The sequence below is a fragment of the Tympanuchus pallidicinctus genome, unplaced genomic scaffold, assembly GCF_026119805.1.
Source record: "Tympanuchus pallidicinctus isolate F22 unplaced genomic scaffold, pur_lepc_1.0 scaffold32, whole genome shotgun sequence".
NCBI lineage: Eukaryota > Metazoa > Chordata > Aves > Galliformes > Phasianidae > Tympanuchus > Tympanuchus pallidicinctus.
In genome coordinates this window covers 2,305,001-2,326,411 of record NW_026294750.1, presented here as the reverse complement: position 1 = coordinate 2,326,411, position 21,411 = coordinate 2,305,001, and the positions used below count along the sequence as shown (strand labels likewise).

The 21,411-nt window shown below is 51.3% G+C and overlaps 1 protein-coding gene across 1 annotated transcript; it reads right to left on the bottom strand.

The window, feature by feature from the left end:
- Positions 1 to 566: 566 nt before the first annotated feature.
- On the bottom strand, positions 567 to 21,373 carry LAMB3 (laminin subunit beta 3). The gene is made up of 23 exons (XM_052698230.1): positions 21,276 to 21,373; positions 20,575 to 20,645; positions 19,853 to 20,007; positions 12,981 to 13,095; positions 12,772 to 12,845; positions 12,362 to 12,553; positions 11,925 to 11,988; positions 11,453 to 11,628; positions 11,105 to 11,225; positions 10,629 to 10,817; positions 10,391 to 10,546; positions 9,647 to 9,843; positions 8,506 to 8,620; positions 7,877 to 8,246; positions 7,565 to 7,725; positions 6,460 to 6,668; positions 5,200 to 5,403; positions 4,460 to 4,604; positions 3,350 to 3,557; positions 2,238 to 2,379; positions 1,788 to 1,964; positions 1,358 to 1,511; positions 567 to 1,170 (listed from the first exon to the last, which is right to left on the bottom strand). The coding sequence occupies exons 2-23, from the start codon at positions 20,621 to 20,623 to the stop codon at positions 1,034 to 1,036; spliced, it is 3,510 nt and encodes a 1,169-aa protein (XP_052554190.1). The 5' UTR covers positions 20,624 to 20,645; positions 21,276 to 21,373; the 3' UTR covers positions 567 to 1,033.
- Positions 21,374 to 21,411: the final 38 nt, after the last annotated feature.

Here is a 21,411-nt window from a genome sequence, read left to right as displayed (position 1 = left end):
GTGTATATTATCCATACAACGCTGCTCAACGCTGTAAGCTTTTGTTTTCTGTATACTGTTAAGTTGTCCGATGCATAACAAGTGCACTGCACAGCATAAATCCTATAAACCAAAGCCATGCAGAGTTTTATTCAGTGGCAGCTCAGTTATTTTTACAACCTGCATCTTTCCCATTCCTTCGATTTTGGTTTCTCCCAGGCTTCAGCTCTTTGCAGCTCGGTGCCAAGCAGCTGCCCAGGCTGCGTGGTTCTCACTTCAGCTACAAAAGGAGACAACCTGCTAGCAACCTCCCTATGTCTGTTAATAACCACAGCGAGGTCTAAATTCCCTGCTTCCAAGTCTGTAATTGCACAATAAATACTTGCTTAATAAAGCTGACTTTTGTTTTGTAAAGTGCCTGTTGGTTATTCGTAGAAATGTGATGTGGAAATGGTCTATTAAGTCCCTTCTGAAGCATCCCCTGAGCAGCTGCAGAACTGCTCGCTCTGATATTTTTCTGGCAAAGTGTTACACAGTAAATAAGAAGATTGTGGCAGAAAGTCAAAGAAGACATTCAGCATCACACGTTTTGAGTATGAGATTGCATTTCTCCTAGTTGCAGAAATAGAGGTTTGCTACGTAGATACAACGGTGATAAAATTCTCCATTTCTGTGATCTGAATCTTTGATGAAAAATCTAGGAGGGAAGGACAGCAGCCATGGCAAGTTCTAAGCATGAACTGCACTGCCCCACATAATGGGTTTTGTCTGAATAGCAAATCCAGCTACAAAAGCTTGAATCTGGAAATAACCATGTGGGGGATGTGCATATTTGTAGCTGAAGTTCTGTGTCTGTCCTTCTCCTCCATGCCCAGGTAGCTTCAAGTGTACCAACCAGCATGAGGTTCACCCCTTTGGCTCTGTGCAGCTCCTTTCCAAAAGGACAGAAATCCCATTTGCTAAATATACAGACATTAGGAAAGTGAGAAATCCTGCCAGAAAAATGGGAATCAACACAGCAGTCGGTGTCTGCAGCAGGAAGGTGCAGCCTCACTCAGGAGCAGCTCTCATAGTAGGTGACTCGCTTATGGATGGCGTCCCGGATCCTGCCCACCTGCTCCTGAAGGCCTGACAGCCTGGCTGACTTGGCCACAAGAGCTCTGTTGCTTTCTTGAATTTCTGTCTCCAAAGCTGAGGAGAGAGGGCAGGGAAGGTTTTGTGAGATCATAACTGGAGGAAGGCATTGTGTGCAGCCTGCCTTCCTGGACTGAACCCCTCCTCCCTCCTGCACCCCTCTCTTCTGCCCTAAAAATCCCAACCTCTCTGGTACCCAAAAGCCCCAGTTCACCTGCCCATCACCCCGAGCTCAGAGGCTTACTTTCCATACGGAGCATCATGTTCCACGTTTCCTCGAAGAGAGCTTTTGCCTCCAGATCTATGTTCTGCACACGGCTGCCCTGTGCTCCCAGTGCAGGGCTCTGCCCCTCTCTGCTCTTCAGCTCTGCATACATATCTTTCACTCGTTGGAAAGCCTGGGGAAAAGTAAATTAAGCAGCAGCACATGTAGGACTGAGCAAATAAACTGGTGAAGATTTACCAATGTTGAACCCATTTTAAATACTAAAGAGATACTGTGCTAGAGCTCTGCAATCACGTTAATATGCAGATGCACAGCGTGCTCACAAAGATGCTGACTGGCATCTGCACGGGCTGCTCTGCCTCAGGTGGGGCAGAGAGCAGAAACAGGTCTTGAGCCAAAGGCATTAAGATTGAGAAAGCCAGAGGGAGCACGGTGCAAGGCCAAATACCTGCTGAGCCCCGTTGGCCTCCTCGCTTGCTGCTGCTGCTGCCTGCTGCGCATCGCCGGCCCGCAGCCGGTTCTGCCCTGCTGTCTGCTGCAGCCCAGGGAGCCTCTCTGCCAGCACAGCCAGCTGGGCTGCTACTGAGCCCACGTTCTTCTCAGCTGGACCAAGCACTGCCTCGATCTACAAGCAGAATGCTCCATGTTAAGAGGGAAACTGCAAACAAAAACTTTTTCTTCTGTGCAGTGAAGGCTAACGGATTTCCTCCTTGCAGGCCTGGAGCTCAGAGAAGCAGACAAGTGAGACCCAAAAGGAAATAGGGTGTTGTTTTTTTTTTTTTACACAAAATATCTCACCCACTTTGCTGGTACAGGGCTGTACCCCACTGCAAAGCAGCAAAGCAGCAGAGAGCAGGGAGCAGTGCTGTTATTTGGGAAGTCACTGAGCATCACTTACTTCCTCGATGCGCTCCTGAATGAACCGAAGGGAAGAACCTGAGCCCCTGATAGCCCCCTGAGCCTCCAGCAGCACTGTGTTTGCCTGTCTCAGATTCCCAACAACTTCTTCCACATTGCCTTCCACAGCATTCGCCCGGTTCCTGGAGAAACACAAGAAACAGCCAGAGTGTGGAGAATTGCATGGACTGGATATCAGGACTGCAGGGGCAAAATAAGCAAGCTGGGGAAGCAAGACAATACTGTAATGGAGAAGGCTGTGATCACCCCACACACATCCAGACACAGTATAGAATAGCCATAGAGCAGATTTCCATTCAAGAGAAGTGTTACTTCCATTTCACATCCCCAAACAGAGGAAATGAACTGAGAAGGGGAGAGATGTAGAAACAACTGCTTTGCAAGGGTGCAGGAAAAAGAATTAAAGGGAAATTAAAGGGAACCAACTTCACTGCATACTATCTGCTTTCCATTGGGACTATTTAGACTGGAGGACAGAGCTCCCCATAGTGTCATGGTTTTTCATTGGTATTCCACATCAGAACAGAAGCCAGACTGCTTTGTCTCATCGATTCCAGCGGGCTAAGCAGGTGTCAGACACTATAAAGGAGTTTACGTACTTATCCCACTCACCTTCTCACCGGGATGTTGCTGAAAGTCAGCACATGACAAAGCAGATGCTCCAAATTTGCAAGGGCTCTGTGTAATTGCTTTTGAAGGGGCCATGGGATAATCCTCCCAACTTTCACCCAGAAAACAAATAGCCCATTTAATCCCCTCGTGCTCTCTTGTGTGATCAGAATGTGGGTCACCAATATCAATAACAGAGCCACCCCATCATCTCCCCTTATATGGTCTTGAGAAATAGAGAAAATTCTCTGTTACTTTTGGTATAGAGTTTCTTGCTCTAGGATCCATAACAAGATCTATTCTTGGCAGCCAGATCATTATTTGAATCAAAGTATCAGAGAAGCCTCTGTAGAGCCTGCAAATATATCCTTTTAGCCACCATGCATACACAGAAGCACAGTCAGATTTCACCCCAGCTGAGCATCAGCACATTCCCTCTGGCTCAGTGACTCTCAGCTGCCGAAAGCCTTCAGCCAAGCTGACCTGGCCTGTTCTGCCTCCTGCTGCAGCTGCTTGGCCTTTGCAATGTCCTCGGCTGTCTGGGCAAGTATGTTCTCTGGGCATTGCAGCTTGGTAGCCAAACTTTGAATCTCATTCATTTTTCTCAGGACTGCGGCAGCATCCGTGGGGAGACGTAGAGAGAGAACAAACTCGCTGACTTCCTGGACTGTTGCAGGGTCTGTGTCTTTGTCTGCATGCAAACAGAGGAACAACGTCAGACAGAAGAGAGGTGAGAGGCAGGAAGGTGAAGGCAGATGTCCAGCATGCTCTTACACGTCATCTCTTCCTTTCAGACAGCTGCCAGAATCTACTCTAGTTTAATCAACAAGCTCAAGTTGCCGTCCTTAAAAGGCAGGCTCAGTGTGAACATGATCTGCCCCATCATGATAGAAATGGAGCACCAAATGGAAAGCATAGAGGGACTGAGGCACTATTGCACCCCACGTTCCTGCAGAGCACAGGCAGGGCTTGCACCACTGAGTAGATAAGGCTGTGTTTCAACACAAGCCCTTTTTATTGCACAAATAAAAGTTAATAAATCTGAGGAATCGGAATCAGGCAGAGCCCAAGGGACATTAGCCCAGTGATTAGCTCAGAAATATCTTCCCCCATCATTAACACCAGGCAGCACCAAGTGACCTGATTTTCTTATTCAGCTAATGCTCGTGAGGCTTATTATGTTATTACAATCTGTCTGTGAACAGTAAGTCATCCCACTGGTTTATAGGACAATGAGGAATTCTCTCACGATTAGCAGCCTGTTCCAGAGAGACATCCATTTATCTCCTGTCCATAAGGTCACTGCTAAACTCTTCTACACTGTGGTCAGTGCTGACTGCAAACCTCTGGGGAGCATCTGTCATGGTTATGGTTTGCCCTTGGACCTGAGGACAATGAGAGACTCCCAGAGAGGTCTGGATAAACCAGGTAGCTGAGAGTCTAGCCGGGGTGAGCTGCTCAGTGACTCCTTTGTACACTATTCTCATACATAGTATCACTGTAAAAATTGGGTTTTCCATGCAGAAGCCAACCTGCGCGCACACACACACACACACACACACACACAAACACACTGAACTTGCACACTGCTACCTGACAAGAAGTTCCGAACTTGCTGGATGAACTGCTGGGCATGCCGGACATCTCCATCAATCTGGGTTCTTGTTATGCTCATCTGTTCCATCAGCCGCAAGGCATTGCTTTGAATCTGATTAGCAGATGCCTCCGTTGTTTTAATCTGCAAAAACCAAAATCCTGATGGAGTCATTCCTACTTGACCTGGAATCCCAACAGCCCTCCCTAAACCCTCAGTGAATTGAGCAGGTCACTTTGAAATTACACTATTTCCATTTCTAACATGCCATCGTTTTCAAGGAGCATAAATGTTCAAGTCTGAGGGCTGGATTTGCAAAGAAAGCTCCCAGAAGAGGCAGTACCATTTAGCTTTTGCAAACCCATTTGAAATGGATTCTGAATGACTTTGAAACCTTGCTCAATCTGCACGAGCCCTTGGAGGCTGTAGAAAAGAGGTGCAGCAGCACGAACATGAGCACTGCGGGCTGCATCAAACGTCAGGGCATCCCTGCAGATTCTGAGGTATTTCCACACATCCCTCACCCTTCTGTCATCCCAGTGCTAATCCCAACACCATGAGGAGGCCAAGTTCCAGCTTGTTAGTGACATTCCCACTGGAAATACGAGAGCAGCTTTCTGCCCCTTGTGCCGAGGCCGAGACACTGCGCAGACAACTGAACCTCAGACCAAGCTCCAGGCTGGGTGTTTTATGGTGGGCTGCCCCTCCATGCCCACTCCTCAGACCTGCTGGCACTCACCAGCTGTGCTGTCTCCCTTAGCCGTGCACTCAGGCTGTCCAGCTCCCCCGCAGCTTTCCCAGCCACACGCAGGGCCCCACCGGCTAATGGCCCGGCACCACGGCAGCTGAGGCCATCCCCGCAGGCCATGCCACCATCCTGTGGGCACAGCGAGCCTTCACACTGCGCTGGGGTGCACGTCTCTGCTCGGAAACCACCACAGATCTAGAGAAGAAGAGAGAAGCAGGGCGGTGAGGCCCACACTTGGCATTGATGCCTTCTAAAGTCAAGCTGGAGTCTCACAGGGACCTCCATTTTGAAGGAGGCGCCATTTTGGCAGAGGCCGCCATTTTGGCAAGGGCTGCCATTCTGACAGCGGCCATCATTTTGACAGGGGCTGCCATTCTGACAGGCTCTCTCCAAGAGGCTGAGGAACACGATGTGCTGTGCAGCAGGAGCTCCTCTTGGGGACACCCTCAGAGGCAGCCCAAGCAATGGCAGTGACTGGAGCACGTCTGCTTGGCTGCTAGCAGCATGCTGGCACATGGAGCAACCACTTCATTGACCCTCAGAACAGCAGCTCTTCCCTCGTAGAGAAACCCTGCTCAACCTCTGTAATTTGATTTCAGACAGTAGGATGAGGAGGTCTGAGCAGTGTGTTTGATTGCCTGGCACCTTCTCATGTCGCCACCCAACAGAGAAGGCACTGCTGCAGGGCACGGGCAGGTGCACAGCCAGTGCAAGCACCAGCCCCCGAGTGCTCAGGAACACGATGGTGCCCTGCAAAGCAGAGGGGAGGCTGGTGGTCTCCACAGCAACCATGCATTAGGAGGCACTGAAATGGATCTCCATGGCAATAACAAAGCAGTGAAGGAGAAAGAAAAAGAACCTCATCCAGAAATTAAGTGGGTTTGTGAGACAGGAGAACTGACACGTGAGAGAGTCCTTGGAGGAAAGATGCGCATGGCTGGGAGGGGGTGGAAGGAGAGCTTGGGTGTCTGCTGTCTGCAGCAAGGTTCTGCTCTGATGTCCACAAGCAGAGCTTTGCCATTCAGGGCAAGTCTCTCTGAACAAAGTCTTCACCAAATCACTGAGATTGGAAAAGACCACTAAGATCCTCTAGTCTAACCATCAACCCATCACCCCCGTGCCCACTTCATCGTGCCACAATGGGCAATTTGAGCAAAGACATGCGACCACTGGGTAAGACCTCTGCCCCTCAAGCTACAAAAGGCCCCATTGACAACTATACAAGCACAGAGAACCCCTTTCTATTTTCACCTTATTCACTGTAGGAGTCAGATTGGGAGATGAGGCCATCTGGGATCTGAGGGCCAGCAGCTTGCTGCTGTGCGTGGCAACTGCTGCCTCCAGCCCTGCTGCGTCCCTGCGGCTCTCCCTGGACGTGGCCAGCAGAGTGGCAGCAGCAGCAGCAAGGCTGCTGGCGTTGGTGGATGTCTGGTGAGCAGATCGGATGGTCCCAAAGGCTCCTGCAGGAATAAAGGCGGTGAATGACACAAATGCCTCAGTGAGTCATAAATGCAGCAGAGCTACCGAAAGGAAGGCACTGACTATACCCTGTGAGTGGATGTGTGCATGGAGAGGAGGGGGACACAGCTAGAGTGATTAGTCATGAAGGCACAAATAAAAAGCTCCTTTTATTTCCAAACGCCTTTCAGCCATTCCTGTACATAGAGCTGCAGAGCTTTGCTGAAGGACTGACCTCATGTTTAGGACTCTAAGACTGAAACAAAACTAAAGCAAAAGCTATGCGTGTGCTGATGCAGGGCTGTGCTGCAGCTCTCTCCCAGCCTTTCACACCACCAGAGCAGAGCCCCACACTCTGCAGTGTAGCACAGGGGAGGCAGCAGAAGATGGCACTTGGACAGCATTAGCTGCTGCAAGGATTTAATGGCAACCTACCACCAGCAGCATCACAGGGCGTAATTAGATCTTCTGAGCACCTGACAGCTAGCTGCTGGTTCTCCTCCACCCCTCCATCCCTTCCATCTGCACACAGCTATTACTCCTGCAGCCGCCCCCAGCTTGATGACGCCTCCTCCCTGGGCTCAGCCCTATCCCTGCTGAGCTGTGGTGTTGGGGTGCTTTGGCACACAGTGCTGCGCTGGTGGGAGGGACATGGGGCTGCATACTGAGCTGCCCAGCCCCAACAACCATGGGAAACAGCCCCAGATTGGTCAGAGATGAGGCAGAGCAGAAAGCATCTCTCACACAGGAGGGAGAGAGGATGTTTGCTGTTCCTAAGCTGACAGATCAAAAACTTCTCCATCTCCTCCACACAGCCACTAGGAAATCATCAGCTACATAGTCCTATTGAGGTCAACTGTCAGCCTCAAATGAAGAGTTTAGAGTGGTAGTGCTGTACCTGACAGATCTGTGCTGCGGCTGGTTTCAAACTGGGTCTTCTTGCTCTGATACTGGGCACTGATGGTAAGCAGGCTGCGATTGAGAGCTTCAAAGTCATTTGATAGAGAGGAAGTCACATCCAGAAACTGAAAGTTGGGATTAACGCCTTGCATTTGCTCCCTGAAAAAAAGAAAACGCAGAAAACGTGAACTTGAGCAGAGAGAAAAGTGCATGTAGGCAGAGAGCAGGACTCTCACTACAGGTGCACCAGGTGGGACTGCAGGGCAGTTCAATATTTCGAGTTACAGAAGCAAAGCGGTGCATCCCTCACCTGATGGCAGTGAGTGCATCGCCCAGCTGGGCCAGGCCCTGCTCGGTGGCAGATGAGTGACCAAGGATGCCCTGCGCCTGCTGCACGCTGCTCTGTGCCCGTGAGAGCCGGAGGCCCAGGTGGGAGCCCCCAGGCAGCCCCATGCTGGAGTTACTCAGGCTGGCCTGCTGCAGGCGCAACCGCAGCCGCTGGATGTCGCCATCATAGGTGTGGAAGCAGGGGTGGCAGGGCTCACAGCTGGGGTAGGTGCTGCAGTGGTCCCGCTGGCATTGGTCACAGCGGGGACCGGTGACACCTGGGCGGCAGAGGCAGCGGCCTGTGGATTTGTCACACCCCACATCCTCGGTGCCCTGGAAGTCACAGTTGCACTCTGGGGAACGGAAAGGGGAGAGAAAAGGTGTGAGGCCCATTGAAAGGAGAAAATAACAACAGATCAGATCCTGCTAGCTGGACAGCAATGCAATGCGCAGTGGGACCCACCCTGGTAGCTCCACAGTGCCAAGGACAGAGGTGAAACAGCGTGGAGAATGCTGATGTCAGAACATGGACCAAGTGCTGTTTTTCTAGAATGGTGGTGATTTCACAGTGCTAAGAAACGCTGTGCCAAAAGTGAACGTGATGCACCCTACCTGTGCATCCTACCCTGATGTCTCCAAAGTGCCTATCTGGGCAGGCCTGCTCCTGCTGTGCAGCGGAGCACGTCCGCCCCGTGAAGCCTTCTCTGCATTGGCACTGTCCTGTGAACTGAGAAAGGAAAAGGACGTCAGGGAGGAGACTCAGCACTGCTTATGCTCCTGGAAAAGCCCTCCCTGGTGAGTGCTGAGCTGCTCCCCAGCCTTTCTGTCACCTGTCAGCTTCATCTCCTACCTGGGGGCAGGAAAACCATAAAAGGAGTTCCCAGCCTGGGAGAGAGATGAAGCAGAGCAGAGGAAAAGAGGCACCTGAAGTAAAAGCAGCAATTATACTCCGCAATGCTTCTTAACAGATGCAGGGGCACAGCAGGGAGCATAGCTCCCCAGTGCTGTGGAGGCGAAATGGAAATAAGGCGTTTTGTCACCAGCCTGCTGTCAGTCTTCTCTACACAGCCCATGTCCTTGGATGTGGGTGCAGCGATGCCAACAGCAAAGCTGTGGGGCCAGGTCTGCAAACAGCCTTGACTCATGAGCACTGCAAAGCTTTAGGTTTTGTTTCCAAGACAAAGGAATCGCCCACAAGAAACCAGTTTTTGAGCTCAGGTCTCCTCCCTGTGTTGTTTAGAACCTATCTTTGGCTCTCTGCTTTTGTAACGGCATTTTTACATTTAGCTATAATTTTCCCAGTTATCTGTTAAGGCTGAAGTGACACACATGCTTTCCGTTGACAAATGAGGATAATTAACTTGCCGTGCCTGCTTGAAGATCTCTTATTAGGATTTCCTTGCTAAATAAATATCAAGCCTTTTAGTGCGGCTTAATCTTGCCTCCGTAATTATCACCTCCCTTTATTTTCCTGTGTAGTCTGTCATAGTGCTTCTAGGAAAACAAGAACAGATTGCAGTAGGAAGTGCACTGCCCATTTGTAGAAGCTCTCAAAATTGGAACAGGTGCTTTCAATGCTCTGAGCAGTCCCAGGCTGCAGTGCTGTCCAGCAGGACAGCTTCCATTGGCAGTGATACCCCCAGCTGCACTGAAGCAGGCAGAGAAAACAATAATAGATATTGCTGGAATGGTTTCCAAGGGAGCACCATGGCCTACATAGCTAGTGACCACCAAAGGATGCTCAGAGCACTACCTGGTTGCAGTGGGTGCTGTGAGAACCACTGGGGTTGCACTCACAGGGCCGGCAGCCCCGGCCGCTCGCCATGTCCCAGTGCCCAGCTGCACACTGGTCACAGTCGGTGCCCACCACGTTGGGCAGGCAGGAGCAGCTCCCCGTCTCATCATCGCAGGGCACATTCTGCCGCGTTCCCAGGACGTTGCAAGCACATCCTGAAACAGAGAAACAATCTTAATCTTGGATTAAGATTGGGTGCTGAGCAGCAGCCTGGCTTCTCGCAAAGCTGGGAGGCTGCTGCCTGAGACATGCTCTCCCACTCCTCCCTTTGCAAAAGAGCTTGGCACAAAGGTCCATCCCTGCTCTTGTACTTGCTGCCTGCTCAAGCCTAGCAGCCAGACTCAGCAGCCCCAGAGACCTCTGTTCCCAGCACAGACAGCGTCCACCCCAAGCTTTGGCTGCCCTCTGCTGCACACAGCCTGTCTTGCCTGTGCCGCATTGCCTGCAGCACCTCCTGCAGCTCCCTGCATCAGGAACAGGGCACAGCCCTGTGCATGCCTTGAACCCTGTTCTCCCTATCCCTGTGGCCAAACACATCCCTGAAACAGGCCACAGCCTAAGCAAGGAGCTTTATAACATCTTGCAAAACGCAGCTACATCTCAGAAATCCCAAACCCAAGCTGGCTGGGAAGCACAACCCTTGCAGAAAATGCTGAGGGCAGAACTGCAGGGGCAGCATGGGCTGTCTCACAGCATACTCACTGCGGCAGCCCAGGGGGTTGGCATTGGCCAGCTGGGCAAAGCCTGGCTTGCAGAGGTGGCATCGTTCTCCCTGCACATTCTCCTTGCAGACGCAGTGCCCCGAGAGCGGGTCACAGACGGAGCCTGGCACCGTGCCGTCTGGGTCACACTCGCAGGCTGGAAAGGTGTGAGAAGTGGCACTGTTGAGCTGCCTTCAGAACAACTGAGGAGTATGAAGGGGAGATCACTGGGCACTCACGCTGGCAGGCTTCAGGATGGGTGAGATCCTGCCGCTGGTTGCGGAAATAGTTGGTTTTGCAGCGCTCACAGTTGTTTCCCTCTGTGTTGTGCTGGCAGTCATCGCAGACACCCCCGCTCACCCCACCGCTGGCGTGGAAAAGCTCCGGGTCGAAGTGGCAGGAGGCTGAGTGGCCGTTGCAGTTACACTCTAAAAAAAAGCCCAAACAGCCCATCTGGTGCTGCAAGTGTGCAAGCCCTCCAGCAGCACAGAACACGCTGTCACTAGAGGGTGCCCTAGTCCCCTGCATGGCACCTCTGCACCCAGTAACAGTCCCAGTACGGAGCTGAGGCATACTGGGCAAAGCAGAGGGGTGCCAGTGCATCCGTGATATTGCCTGGCTGCAGCCTCGGTGGAGCAGAATGCTTTGGGAAGCCGTTCTATAGAGACAGCTCATACTCAGGAGAAGGAGGAAGAGGGGAAGGCTGTCACCGTACGCTGGCACTCATGGGGGTCGTTGTCCTCCGCGGGGGCCCAAGGGCGGTCATTGTAGAGGGCAGCACAGTGGCCACAGTTGGGGCCAGCAGTGTTGTGCTGGCATTCGCAGCGCCCATGCACCTACAGTGGAGAGCAATTACTCTGTGAGAGCTCAGAGCTCAGCCCCTGCGGCCACCAAGCTTCCAAACTCCTCACAAAGCCCCTCTGCCTCCCTCCCCGCACAGGACATGGGTGAACTGTCTTCATTCTCATGGCCACCTTCCCACGGCTGCAGGCAAAATGGGCACTGCTCCCCCTGGTTACATGCAGCACTGTCCCCAGGCTGCTCTCTGCATCACGAAGCTCACCATGGCATGCAGGTCCCTCGAAGGGATACAGCGGTCAGCGTGGCCATTGCAGAAGCAGCTTCCCAGCACCTGCATTTCAGTCACTGCATAGAAGCTGCTGGGCGAGCGGTAGCTGTGGTGCATGATGTGTGGGAGCTGGGTGAAGTTGATCCTCAGGTTGGTGAACTGCCCCAGCCCTGTTGGGGACAGACATTGTGAGAGGACAGCAGCATCAAGGTGCCATCTGCAGAGATGCCTCAGGCTGCACACAGTGGGCTCAGAGATAGCAGCACCAGCACCCCGAGCAGATGAACCATCAGCAAAGGCCTAAGGCTGCTCCTTGGCACTCCAGAGGCAGCCACTGGGCACAGAGCAGCTTAAGGCTTTGCTTGAAGAAGAGCTGTTCCAGCCCTAAATCCTCCATCACCCCTTGGAAAACCGCAGGCTGTGTCTTCCCTCCCTTTCTCAGACATAACAGAGGCTGTTCACTTACTATTAACAGACTGGCTGTAAGAGGTAGTAATGGTAGATGCCAGGTCTTGGACACTGAATTTCACCTTAGAAGGAATTAAAAAAATTAATTAAAAAGCAGAAAAAGCAGAGTGCTGTCTTCTCAAACTCTGAGGGTAAGGGTGTACTCCAGACCCCAGCCATCACTTAAGGCAGAAAAAAGGCTTCAGAGATGCAGAGGGTTTTGCAGAAAGATAACCTAATCCACAGAGGAGTGAGGGCTTTCCCTTAGGAGCAACAGGAATCCTCCAGAGCCCCCCACTGGATGCGTACAGCATCACTGTATACAACATTGGTAAAAGTGTTTTGGGCCACCGTGTGTTTCTGGGACACCACACCCCAAATCCATGGTCACACTATGGGGCACAGGCAGGTGGCTGAAAACCTTTCCATAACCCACCCAAGTGCCCCAGATCTCACCTTGCCCCCGTGCACAGGGTACCCATGCTGGGCCTGCAGAGGCTGGCATCGAGCATCCCCCCAGCTCTCGGGGGCACCGCGGGGGATGTGGGGAAAGGCAGCAGCACAGTCAGAGGCCAGGTACTGGTACACCTCCCATGTCTTGCCAAAGTCCATGGAGCGCTCAATCAGCATCGCGGCGGGCAGCGGTGACTGTAACATCAGGGAGAGAGGGACATCTGCAAGGTGGTGCTGTGAACTGGTTCCCACCCAGGGCTGGGGAGATCTTCATCCTCATCATCATACTCCTCTCCTTCCCTCCAAAACCTTGTGTCCTGTGGGCCTCCATCAACTTTTGAACCACTGGGAACCAGCAATGCCCACCCATCACCACCCACGACTCCCCGTGAGAAGCACTACTGCATACTGACCCTGAAATCCAGCACGATGCTGCTGAGCTGGAACTTCTCATCCAGATCCAGCTGCAAATAAACGTGCTCCATGCCTGTGGGCACAGAGAGATGGCCTCAGAGATGCAGGACTTCAGGAAAACACACCATTTGGCTGCATAAGCCAAGCCATCTATTCCTCTCTTTCCCCGAATTCACCGAACCCAGCCCTGTTGGGGACCAGCACTCACCACTCTGGGATTGCCACCAGCGTGCGCGCCCAGCAGAGGACAGCATGTTGGCCACACGGTGCCCATTGCGGGCGTGAGGCAGCCGGGAGTCACACTTACAGCATCTCATGTTCCACTGCAAGGAGAGAAGGTGAGTGGGAGGTGGGTGGGATAGGGCACAGCCCTGGTGCAGACCCCACCAGCACTGGACAAAGAGCCAACACACTGGGGACATCATTGAAGAGCACACAGCATCAATGGAGCTGAGTTATTGGAGACCTGGAGAACTGCCATCATGTGCCAAGTGGTACCCAGGACCAGAGTGGTTACCCTCATGTAATAAGAGAAAACTTATGAATGAAAGGGTTAAAAACTAAAACCGAAAATTGTTTTGACCAAAATATATTTCTAGCAAACCATCAAAAAATACTTCAAAAAAAAAAAAAAAAAAAAATCATTCTCCAAAACTGCAAATCTCAAAATAAAGCTCTGGGCAGCTTTTCAGCACCAATTTGCCCCATGCCGATGGCCGAGCAGCTATTTGCTTGGGTGAGCACAAGGGTCTTCCTCTCACATCCCAAACCCTGTGTGGGGCTCAGCCACTTCTGCACTCTCCCCTCCGAGAGCAGTGGCAGCAAACAGCTCAGCGGGTGAAAAGTCAGTAGGTGGGAAGTCAGGTGACTCAGAGTTCAGCCCTTCACTTAAGCAACTCATTCAAGCAGCAAACAGAGACGTGGCATGGGCAACGGGGAAATCAGGATCCCTGGGGAGCAAACAAACACCCTGCTTTTGACCAACCAAGCAACGCGCCGTGCTGGTGCTTCTGAACGGCTGCTGGGTACGTGGAGCACATGGGTGGGCTCAGAAAGATTTGGAAAGAGACAGAGAGGGATTGAGCAAGAGGCAGGGAGTGGGAAGGTATGGCCAAGGGGGGAGGTGGCATGCAGAAGCAGATGGGCATCGCAAAATCGGGGGGTCCTGCAGGTGGAGCTGAGGTGGTTGAATGGAAAGGCTGCAAACAGCTACTGTGGATGAAACCCAAACACAGACCCTGCCTGGTGGTCCTGGCTGCACCCCAAGGCAGGAGCTGGCTCTGAGCAGGAGGCACTTTTTGGCCTGGAAGCCTCTGAGCACTGTGCTGGATATAGAGAAGAGATCCTCAGCTTAAACCACTCTGTTTCCACAATATTTTCCACTCTTTATGTTCTCTGTCTATAAATACCCCAGAACAGGACTTGGCTAACTACAGCATTTATAACAATATTGCAGAGTAAGCAAACACAGACCTGCCACTGCATGATGGTGCAAGTTCCCTGGCTCCACCACCTCCTCCCAGCACTGCCAATAGGAACCAGCAGCACCGTTCTCTGACCCAGAAGCACCATTCCCTGACCCAGGCAGAGGAGCTCGCTGCAGATAATGACTGCTAGCAGCAAAACAGCAGGAAAGCTAGAGCAATTATCCACAGAAATAACCTAGCAAACAACTGCTAATAATGATTAAACTTCCCAGCAGTTCCGACTCTGATTAGAACAGGGGAGGATGCATTTCTGCAAGGGAAAAGGTTAATGTCAGCTAAATTATTCATTAGGAATTACTCATGCATGCTTACGGAGACCATTCACACAGCCACAGACAAGAGCACATCCCACAGCTACAACCAGTGTTGGCTGCAGTCGCACTCAGAACACTGCTGAGCAAAGAGGCAGCTCACAGCCACAACGTCTGGGGGCTGTGCAGCAATCTTTACCAATTCACAGCTTCCTAGCTTTACCCCCAGGGCAGCCTGGGACCTGAGTGTGGAAAGTTGAGGTTTTTTTTCCCCTCTCCCATCCTCCACCTTTATTAAGGCCAAAATTAATGCTGGAAAGCCAAAATTATTTCATGCACTTTGAGCAAATTGTGAAATTCCTCTATTGCACAACATGAGAATTCGCTATTACTGACTGTGCATGTGTCTCAAAGTTCCCTGGGGCAGAGGGAATTACCAAAAATGACGGCCCAGCTCTGGTCTGAAGGAAGGTTTCCTAGGAGCACACCTTTCCCCAATTCTCCCCTGCATATTTACCAGCACAGAAACAGCCTGAGTGGATTCATCAGAGCCAGCATTGCCAGGAATAGAGCAGGGCCGTGAAAGTATGTGACAAAATGGAAGTCAATAGGTCACAGTTTCTAAACTTGGGCCCTCTCCATCTCTACCCCAGCAGCAAAGGCTCCCGGCTGCGTGGCAAATCAGAAGCACCAAGAGCCATAGTGAGTCCTGGTAGCTAGCAGATGGGTCTGCTTAGAAAGTACTCATTGACTTCAGTGCTGCCCTTGGAGCAAGCCAAAATTCAGGTCGTGGAGATCTTGGGAACAAATGAAATCTGGTTGAATCTTTAGAAAGGTAACTCATGAGGGGTCATTTGAGAGGAAAAGCAAGCGTGCTGAGAATAGACAGACTCTTGTTTTACAAGTAAGTGGTGGAGAAAAAATAATCTATGCAGAATAAACAGCTGTTGTGAAGATGAGCATATACGACATAGAAAAGCAGAGCATGCGTGGATGGGCTGCATGTGGAAACATGCATGCACCTATGAGTGATGGACAGCTGCAAAGACCAAAAGACACTCTTGGGACACTTTGCAGAGTTTGGGGATGCCCAGCCCCATCCCTGTGCCCTGCTGCCACTCTGCCTCGTGCTGCTCTCTGCTCTCACCCCGTGCATGGGAGGTGCCTGGCGTTGGCTCTCCTTCCTCATTTCCCCTCCTCACATGTAGGGGCAGAAAACTTCAAATGACCTGAAGCTGATGGCCTCTGACCAAAGTATGCTAAGTAGCTATAGCTGCCATTTTCATATGAGTAAAGAGCCCTTAAAATAAAACCTGGCTGAGGTGCATCACTCAAAATAAACTGAAGCGACTCATTCAGCACATATGAGAAGCTGCTGCTCTCCGGTCATGAAATAGAGACCTTTAGGAACTCCAGGACCTTGGTGGTCCAGTGCCAACACAGCTCTGTGAGTCAGAGCTCTGCCAGTCAGCTCCAGGCATGCGGCAGCCTCGTGTCTCCTGTGCAATTAATATCCTATTGCGATAGGAATCACTGCCCCAATTCTATTTGGGGAGTAGAGGGCAGGAAAAATTTATATGTATATAGAGAGATGGAGCATTCAAAAATAGAGTTGGCAGCAAGAGTAAGTTATATTGGGAACAAAGACACCTGTCAGAGCTCTTAGGCAATTCCCTTTTCCAGCCCCACAAATTCCCTGCTAACACCAGCACTGCACACCAGGCCAAGCAGGGATGTGCTCCATCTGCTTTCCATAGGAATATGCTGTAGAAGGACCAATAGATGTGTCACTGCAGCTGAACCTCCTGTGAGCAAACTGCGTTCATAACATGGGACTGTACTTCAATTCTGAAGCACAGATGTGTGTCTTAGCCATAAGCCCCAATGCCATTCCCATGCTGAGCTGGTTAGAAGCAACAGTGAGCTGAAAGCACAGAGCACTCTGTCCTCAGACTGGTGTTGCTGGTGATCCCAAATTCAGAGGTGATTGCAGGGCCGGGACAGCAGCAGGGCGAACATCTTAGGCATGAGGGCTAAGGAAGTAAACTTCATTCGTCCTGCTTGAAAGCAAGCATGTGGGCGCCTGTTTTCCTCACCCAATCTGTCCTCACATCATTTCCCTTCAGAAAAGCTTCACTTAAAGCCTGCCACGATGACAGTCTGCAAATCTGTGCTGCACGAGCTGCTCCCCACCCCGCACATTGTAGAGGCCCTGCTGCCTCTGCGAGGGGTGACGTGATGTCTGAGAGCATACGTGGGAATCTGCACTCAGGAGGCAAAAAAAAGATACAGAGTATGGAGGAGGAGAAAAGTGGGAAACTGCCTTTTTCCTCTGTGCATTGCTGCAGGTAGAGACATATCCCTGCACCAGGAACAAGGTGTGTCTGAATGCCAGAGATGTGATAGCACAGAGCAGCACCACAGCTGCTGAATTAACTTCAGCAGGGGAGGAATTATTTGGTGCAAACCCCTCAGCATTGTGAAGCATCATCAGCTCTGCTTTGAGTAGGAGGGGAGATTGAGGTTGGATGTCAGGGGGAAGTTCTTTCCTATGAGAGCAGTGAGGTGGTGGAACAGCTGCCCAGAGAGGCTGTGGATGCCCCGTGCATCCCTGAAGGTGTTCAAGGCCAGGTTGGATGGGGCCCTGGGCAGCCTGGGCTGCTATGAAATGTGGAGGTTGGTGGCCCTGTGTGTGGCAGGGGGTTGGAGCTTCATGATCCTTGAGGTCCCTTCCAACCCTGGCCATTCTGTGATTCTGAACTTGGGGACCTCCTCAGTCCCATCTGACTACAATTATTCCCTGCTTCTGAGGAGGCATTTTTCTGTGTAAAGGACCTGAGCTTGATTCATGATTGGGGTCTGGAAAGCAAATGAGCTGCAGGGCCCAGGAACGTTTCAGTGGGAGCTTCCCTATTCCAACACACCCAGGAATCCCAAAGGAGCAGGCTGTGTGGCTTGGACCAGCATCAAGCCAACTCATGCAGGTGGAAACAGATGTAACCATCAGATGGTAGCAGCAAGGCAGACAGAATCATTACTGTTCAACTTACTCACTTTCACAAGCATCAGCCCGTGTTTTTTGGGAGCAGCCAAAACCAACTCAGTGCTTGGGCACCATAGGGAGGGATGCCACCGTGGCACAAGAAGGGATCTGGGTGATTCCCACCTCATACTGCTCACATCCACCAAATGCCCATGAACGGCAAATGCAAGCAGGCAGAAAACCTTACGTGAGCAACATTTAACATCCTATGTTTCCCAGGGCCAGGGTGTGAAGACCCACAGAATGGCCACGTGCCCATAGACTGCTCCCAAAAGTGGGAAACAGAGCAACAATACAAAAGGAAGGCAAATCATCTTTTCCCTATCTTGCCTATTCTTTAAACAAAAGATGTCACAGTGATTTGCAGAGCGGTTTGGGTACTACAACTGCAGTTCTGAATAGGCCCTTCAGCTGAAAGCACTGCCAGGCCCTGAGGACACAGGCATCTTCTGACATGAAGGCCAGGGCACATTGCTGCAGAGTGAGTGCCTTCATGCTGTCCTTGAAGGGGCGGCCAGGCCAGGAGCTGCTAATCCACATGAAAGCCACACCAAGCCTCCCCTTGGCTCCCCTCATTGCCTCCAAAGCGCTATGTTTAGCATCCAGACAGAGATGAGCAAACCAGCCTTGAATCACACCTGTCTTAGTCTTTCCACATGCATCAGTGCCTTCAGGACATCAAATTCAGGGACACCTTTTTTTTTTATTTTTTTTTAGTTTTCCTCTTTGCCTTCCCTGCCACCTTGAACAGCCGTTTCCTGAGCTCTGAGTGATTTCCAAGCCAGGCCATTGGTCTGTTTGGTTTCCTCCCCCCTTCTCTTTTCTAATCATCGCCACAGTCCCTTGTGCTATAAATGGCAATCCCGAGTCTCCAAGGGATGGAGCAATCAGTGGTGCAAAGTATAAAGGTTAGAGGGATCCGGAGCAGACAATGGAGCAGGGGATGCAATCCAGCAGCCCAGCAGGATTGCAAAAGAAGCCCCCAGGGCGGCAGGCAGACGGCTCATATCAGCCAGCTGGCACCGGGCATCAGCACCCACAGCAACCCCTCATCCCGTGCCCTCTGCTGACATTGCAAAACCCACTCCAAATTTGTACCTATTTGGCACCAACACACGAACCAGGCAACAAAAAGAGTCAGTGAATACATTTGACTATTATATGGGATGAGAATAGGGGGGAAAAGGCGAGTTTGTGAGACTCATCTTGGCTTTAATTAGGAAATGCTCAGCATGAGGATGTCTCCAAAGATAGAAGCTGGAGTATTCACAACTTGTAGCAGCCATCACAGCTGCAGAAAAGAAATGAAGGTCTCCGATTCCAGCAAAGGAAAGGCATTAAATACACAAAGCTTCTATTCTCAAAGCTAGAAGTGATGGAATCCAACTTAACATACCAATGTTAACTGTTCCAAATTCCTTTAATGTCAGTACTTATCAGCATAAGGTGCTGATTCCACTGACAAGCTCTAAGGAATACAAAACCTGGATGTTTTAGGGATCTGAAGACCAGCTGGCCACCACCACCTCTCTGCCTCTCACCAATTCCATTCCAAACAGGTATTTGTGCTCAAGGTATTTCACAGAAGAAAGCTGGCTCATTCCAGCTGGATTTCACTGCACAAAGCACATCCTCATAGAGGACTGCTGTGTCCTTTCCTCCTGAGCACCTCATCCAAGCACCCTCCCAAGGTGCTCCTTGCCTGCCCTTCACTGAGCCCATTCCAAGCTCTCCAGCACAGCCACATTTCCAGACTAACACAGAGAGGTATAAGGAAGCACTCGCATCACAGACAGCACCCCTGCCTGAGCACAGAGCTGAAAAATGCTGCGGAATGAGCCATTAGCTCTGACTTTGGATTCTGGTTACAGCTTTGGAGCCTGGGAACATGCAGCTGCAGCTGTTATCCTCTGAGCACCACTTCCTACCCCCGCACCATTTAATTGGAAACAGCCGCTTGGCTCAGCAGCTCTTCCAGCAAAAGCCTTGGAATGTTCCCATTTCTGACAATTGAAAAATGAATTTAGCTTACAGCTAAGGAGGCTGGGGACTGGATGGCTTTGGATTTTTGGTTGCAAAAGCTTCCATTCTGCCCATTGCACAGCTTGTTCCCTGCTCACACTCAGCTTCTCTGCTCTGATGTGGTGCAGAGGAGAACCCCAGGGCTGGAGGGGACACAGAGCATGCAGGGAGAGAGACAAACACCCAAAGTAGATCAAAAACATTGTAAAGGGTAGAAAGGATGGGTAAAGGCATCAGCATCCCTACACAGGCTTAGAGCAGAGGGAGCAGCACGTACCTCTCCATGTGGTGTGCAGTATGTCTCAGGCTTGGTGAGGCCACAGGTGGAAGAGGCCATCAGGTGCTGACCCCGTCCCAGCAGGAGGTCCCCCGTGGGGGGATAGCAGGCCCCATGGGAGCAGGCTGGCTGTGCTACCCCTGGCTGTGGGCAGGCTGCAGTGGCAGGAGAGGAAAACACAGTGACTAAGGCAGCAGGTTGGCCTGGGACAGAGCTGCACCTGGGCACGCCAGAAAGGATGAGGGTTCATCCTTGAATTGCCTTTGTTTTTAATAGCTTAAAGTAGCTTTTTGTAGCTATTGCTCCTGAAACTCTTCTTAATAGGACACATCTCCAGAATCCCAACGTCTCGGTTCCAGGGATGCTCAGTTCCCTGCTCACTGTACTTAGCAACCCAGACTGGTTTCCCTCCATGTACCCACAGGCCCTGCAAGAGGTTGCTCAGCTAATACAGTGTTTACCTAGCAGCATTTCTTAGCCTCAAAGGGAAAACCTTCCTATCATTCTCTTCTCATCAATAAACATAATCATCCAATTACTTTTGCAAGAAAGTAATCCATAAACTCACCTTGCTTAAACCATGGCACACACAGAAGCTCGAGGCAATATAACTCACTGCAGTACTCATTTACAAACCCAATTAAAAGATCAAGGTAATTTCCAATAGGCAACAAACAGCTTTCCCTCCCATTTTTCCAGAAACATGGAATGTTGAGCCTTACCGAGGAGGACAAATAATGCCCACAGCCAAAGCTGGCAGCAAGACTCCATCACGCCAAGGACAAGGACACACCTAGAGAGGAATTTGCAGTGTAAGCAAAAATATCAGAAAATACCATCTTAAACCTCATCCTGGGCACTTTACATTCCTAATCTACCTAACTTTAATTGAACTAGCAGGTGAAAGTCAGGAATAATGTAGAGGGAACCCCTCAGACTGTATATCAGATGAGCACAAGGAATCGCAGCCCTTCACCAAACAGGACGCCCAGGGTCCCCCGAGCTGAGCACAAGGCAGTCCCCTTCCCAGGCACTGTCTGTGGATCTTGGTGTTGTTGCTGAGGTGAAGCACACAGGCAAGAACGGCCCCTTGCTGTCTGCAGAGCTCCAATTTCTGCCTGCCTGGCTCTGGGGACCCCAGAAAGCCACAGGCACACACACAGCATCAAGCAGTGCCTGAGGAGCCCACAGCCACCCCATGCTGCTGCCCCTCAGCCTGGCCGTGCTGCTTGCTGCCTAACGCAGCTCCAGCTGGAACATCCCAATGGCCCTGAGCCTGGGCAGAGGGCACTGATAAGTGCAGCTGCTAGGGGAGCAGGGCAGCCAGCAGCACGCTCCACTCCAGGAAGTTCCCCCACTGCTGTCCTGTGTGACCGGAGCCCCATTCCCAGCCTCTGAGGTGCCCCAGGTCCCCTCCACGTACCTGCCTGGTGGCGAGGGCTGTCCCCAGCAGCTGATCTCTGCAGTCACACCCGTCTCCAAGTGCTGTTGCCTTCCTGTTTGGCTTTTAACAAGCTTCTGCCTCACCTGGAAGAGAGGTGCCCGTGGGTGTAGCAGTG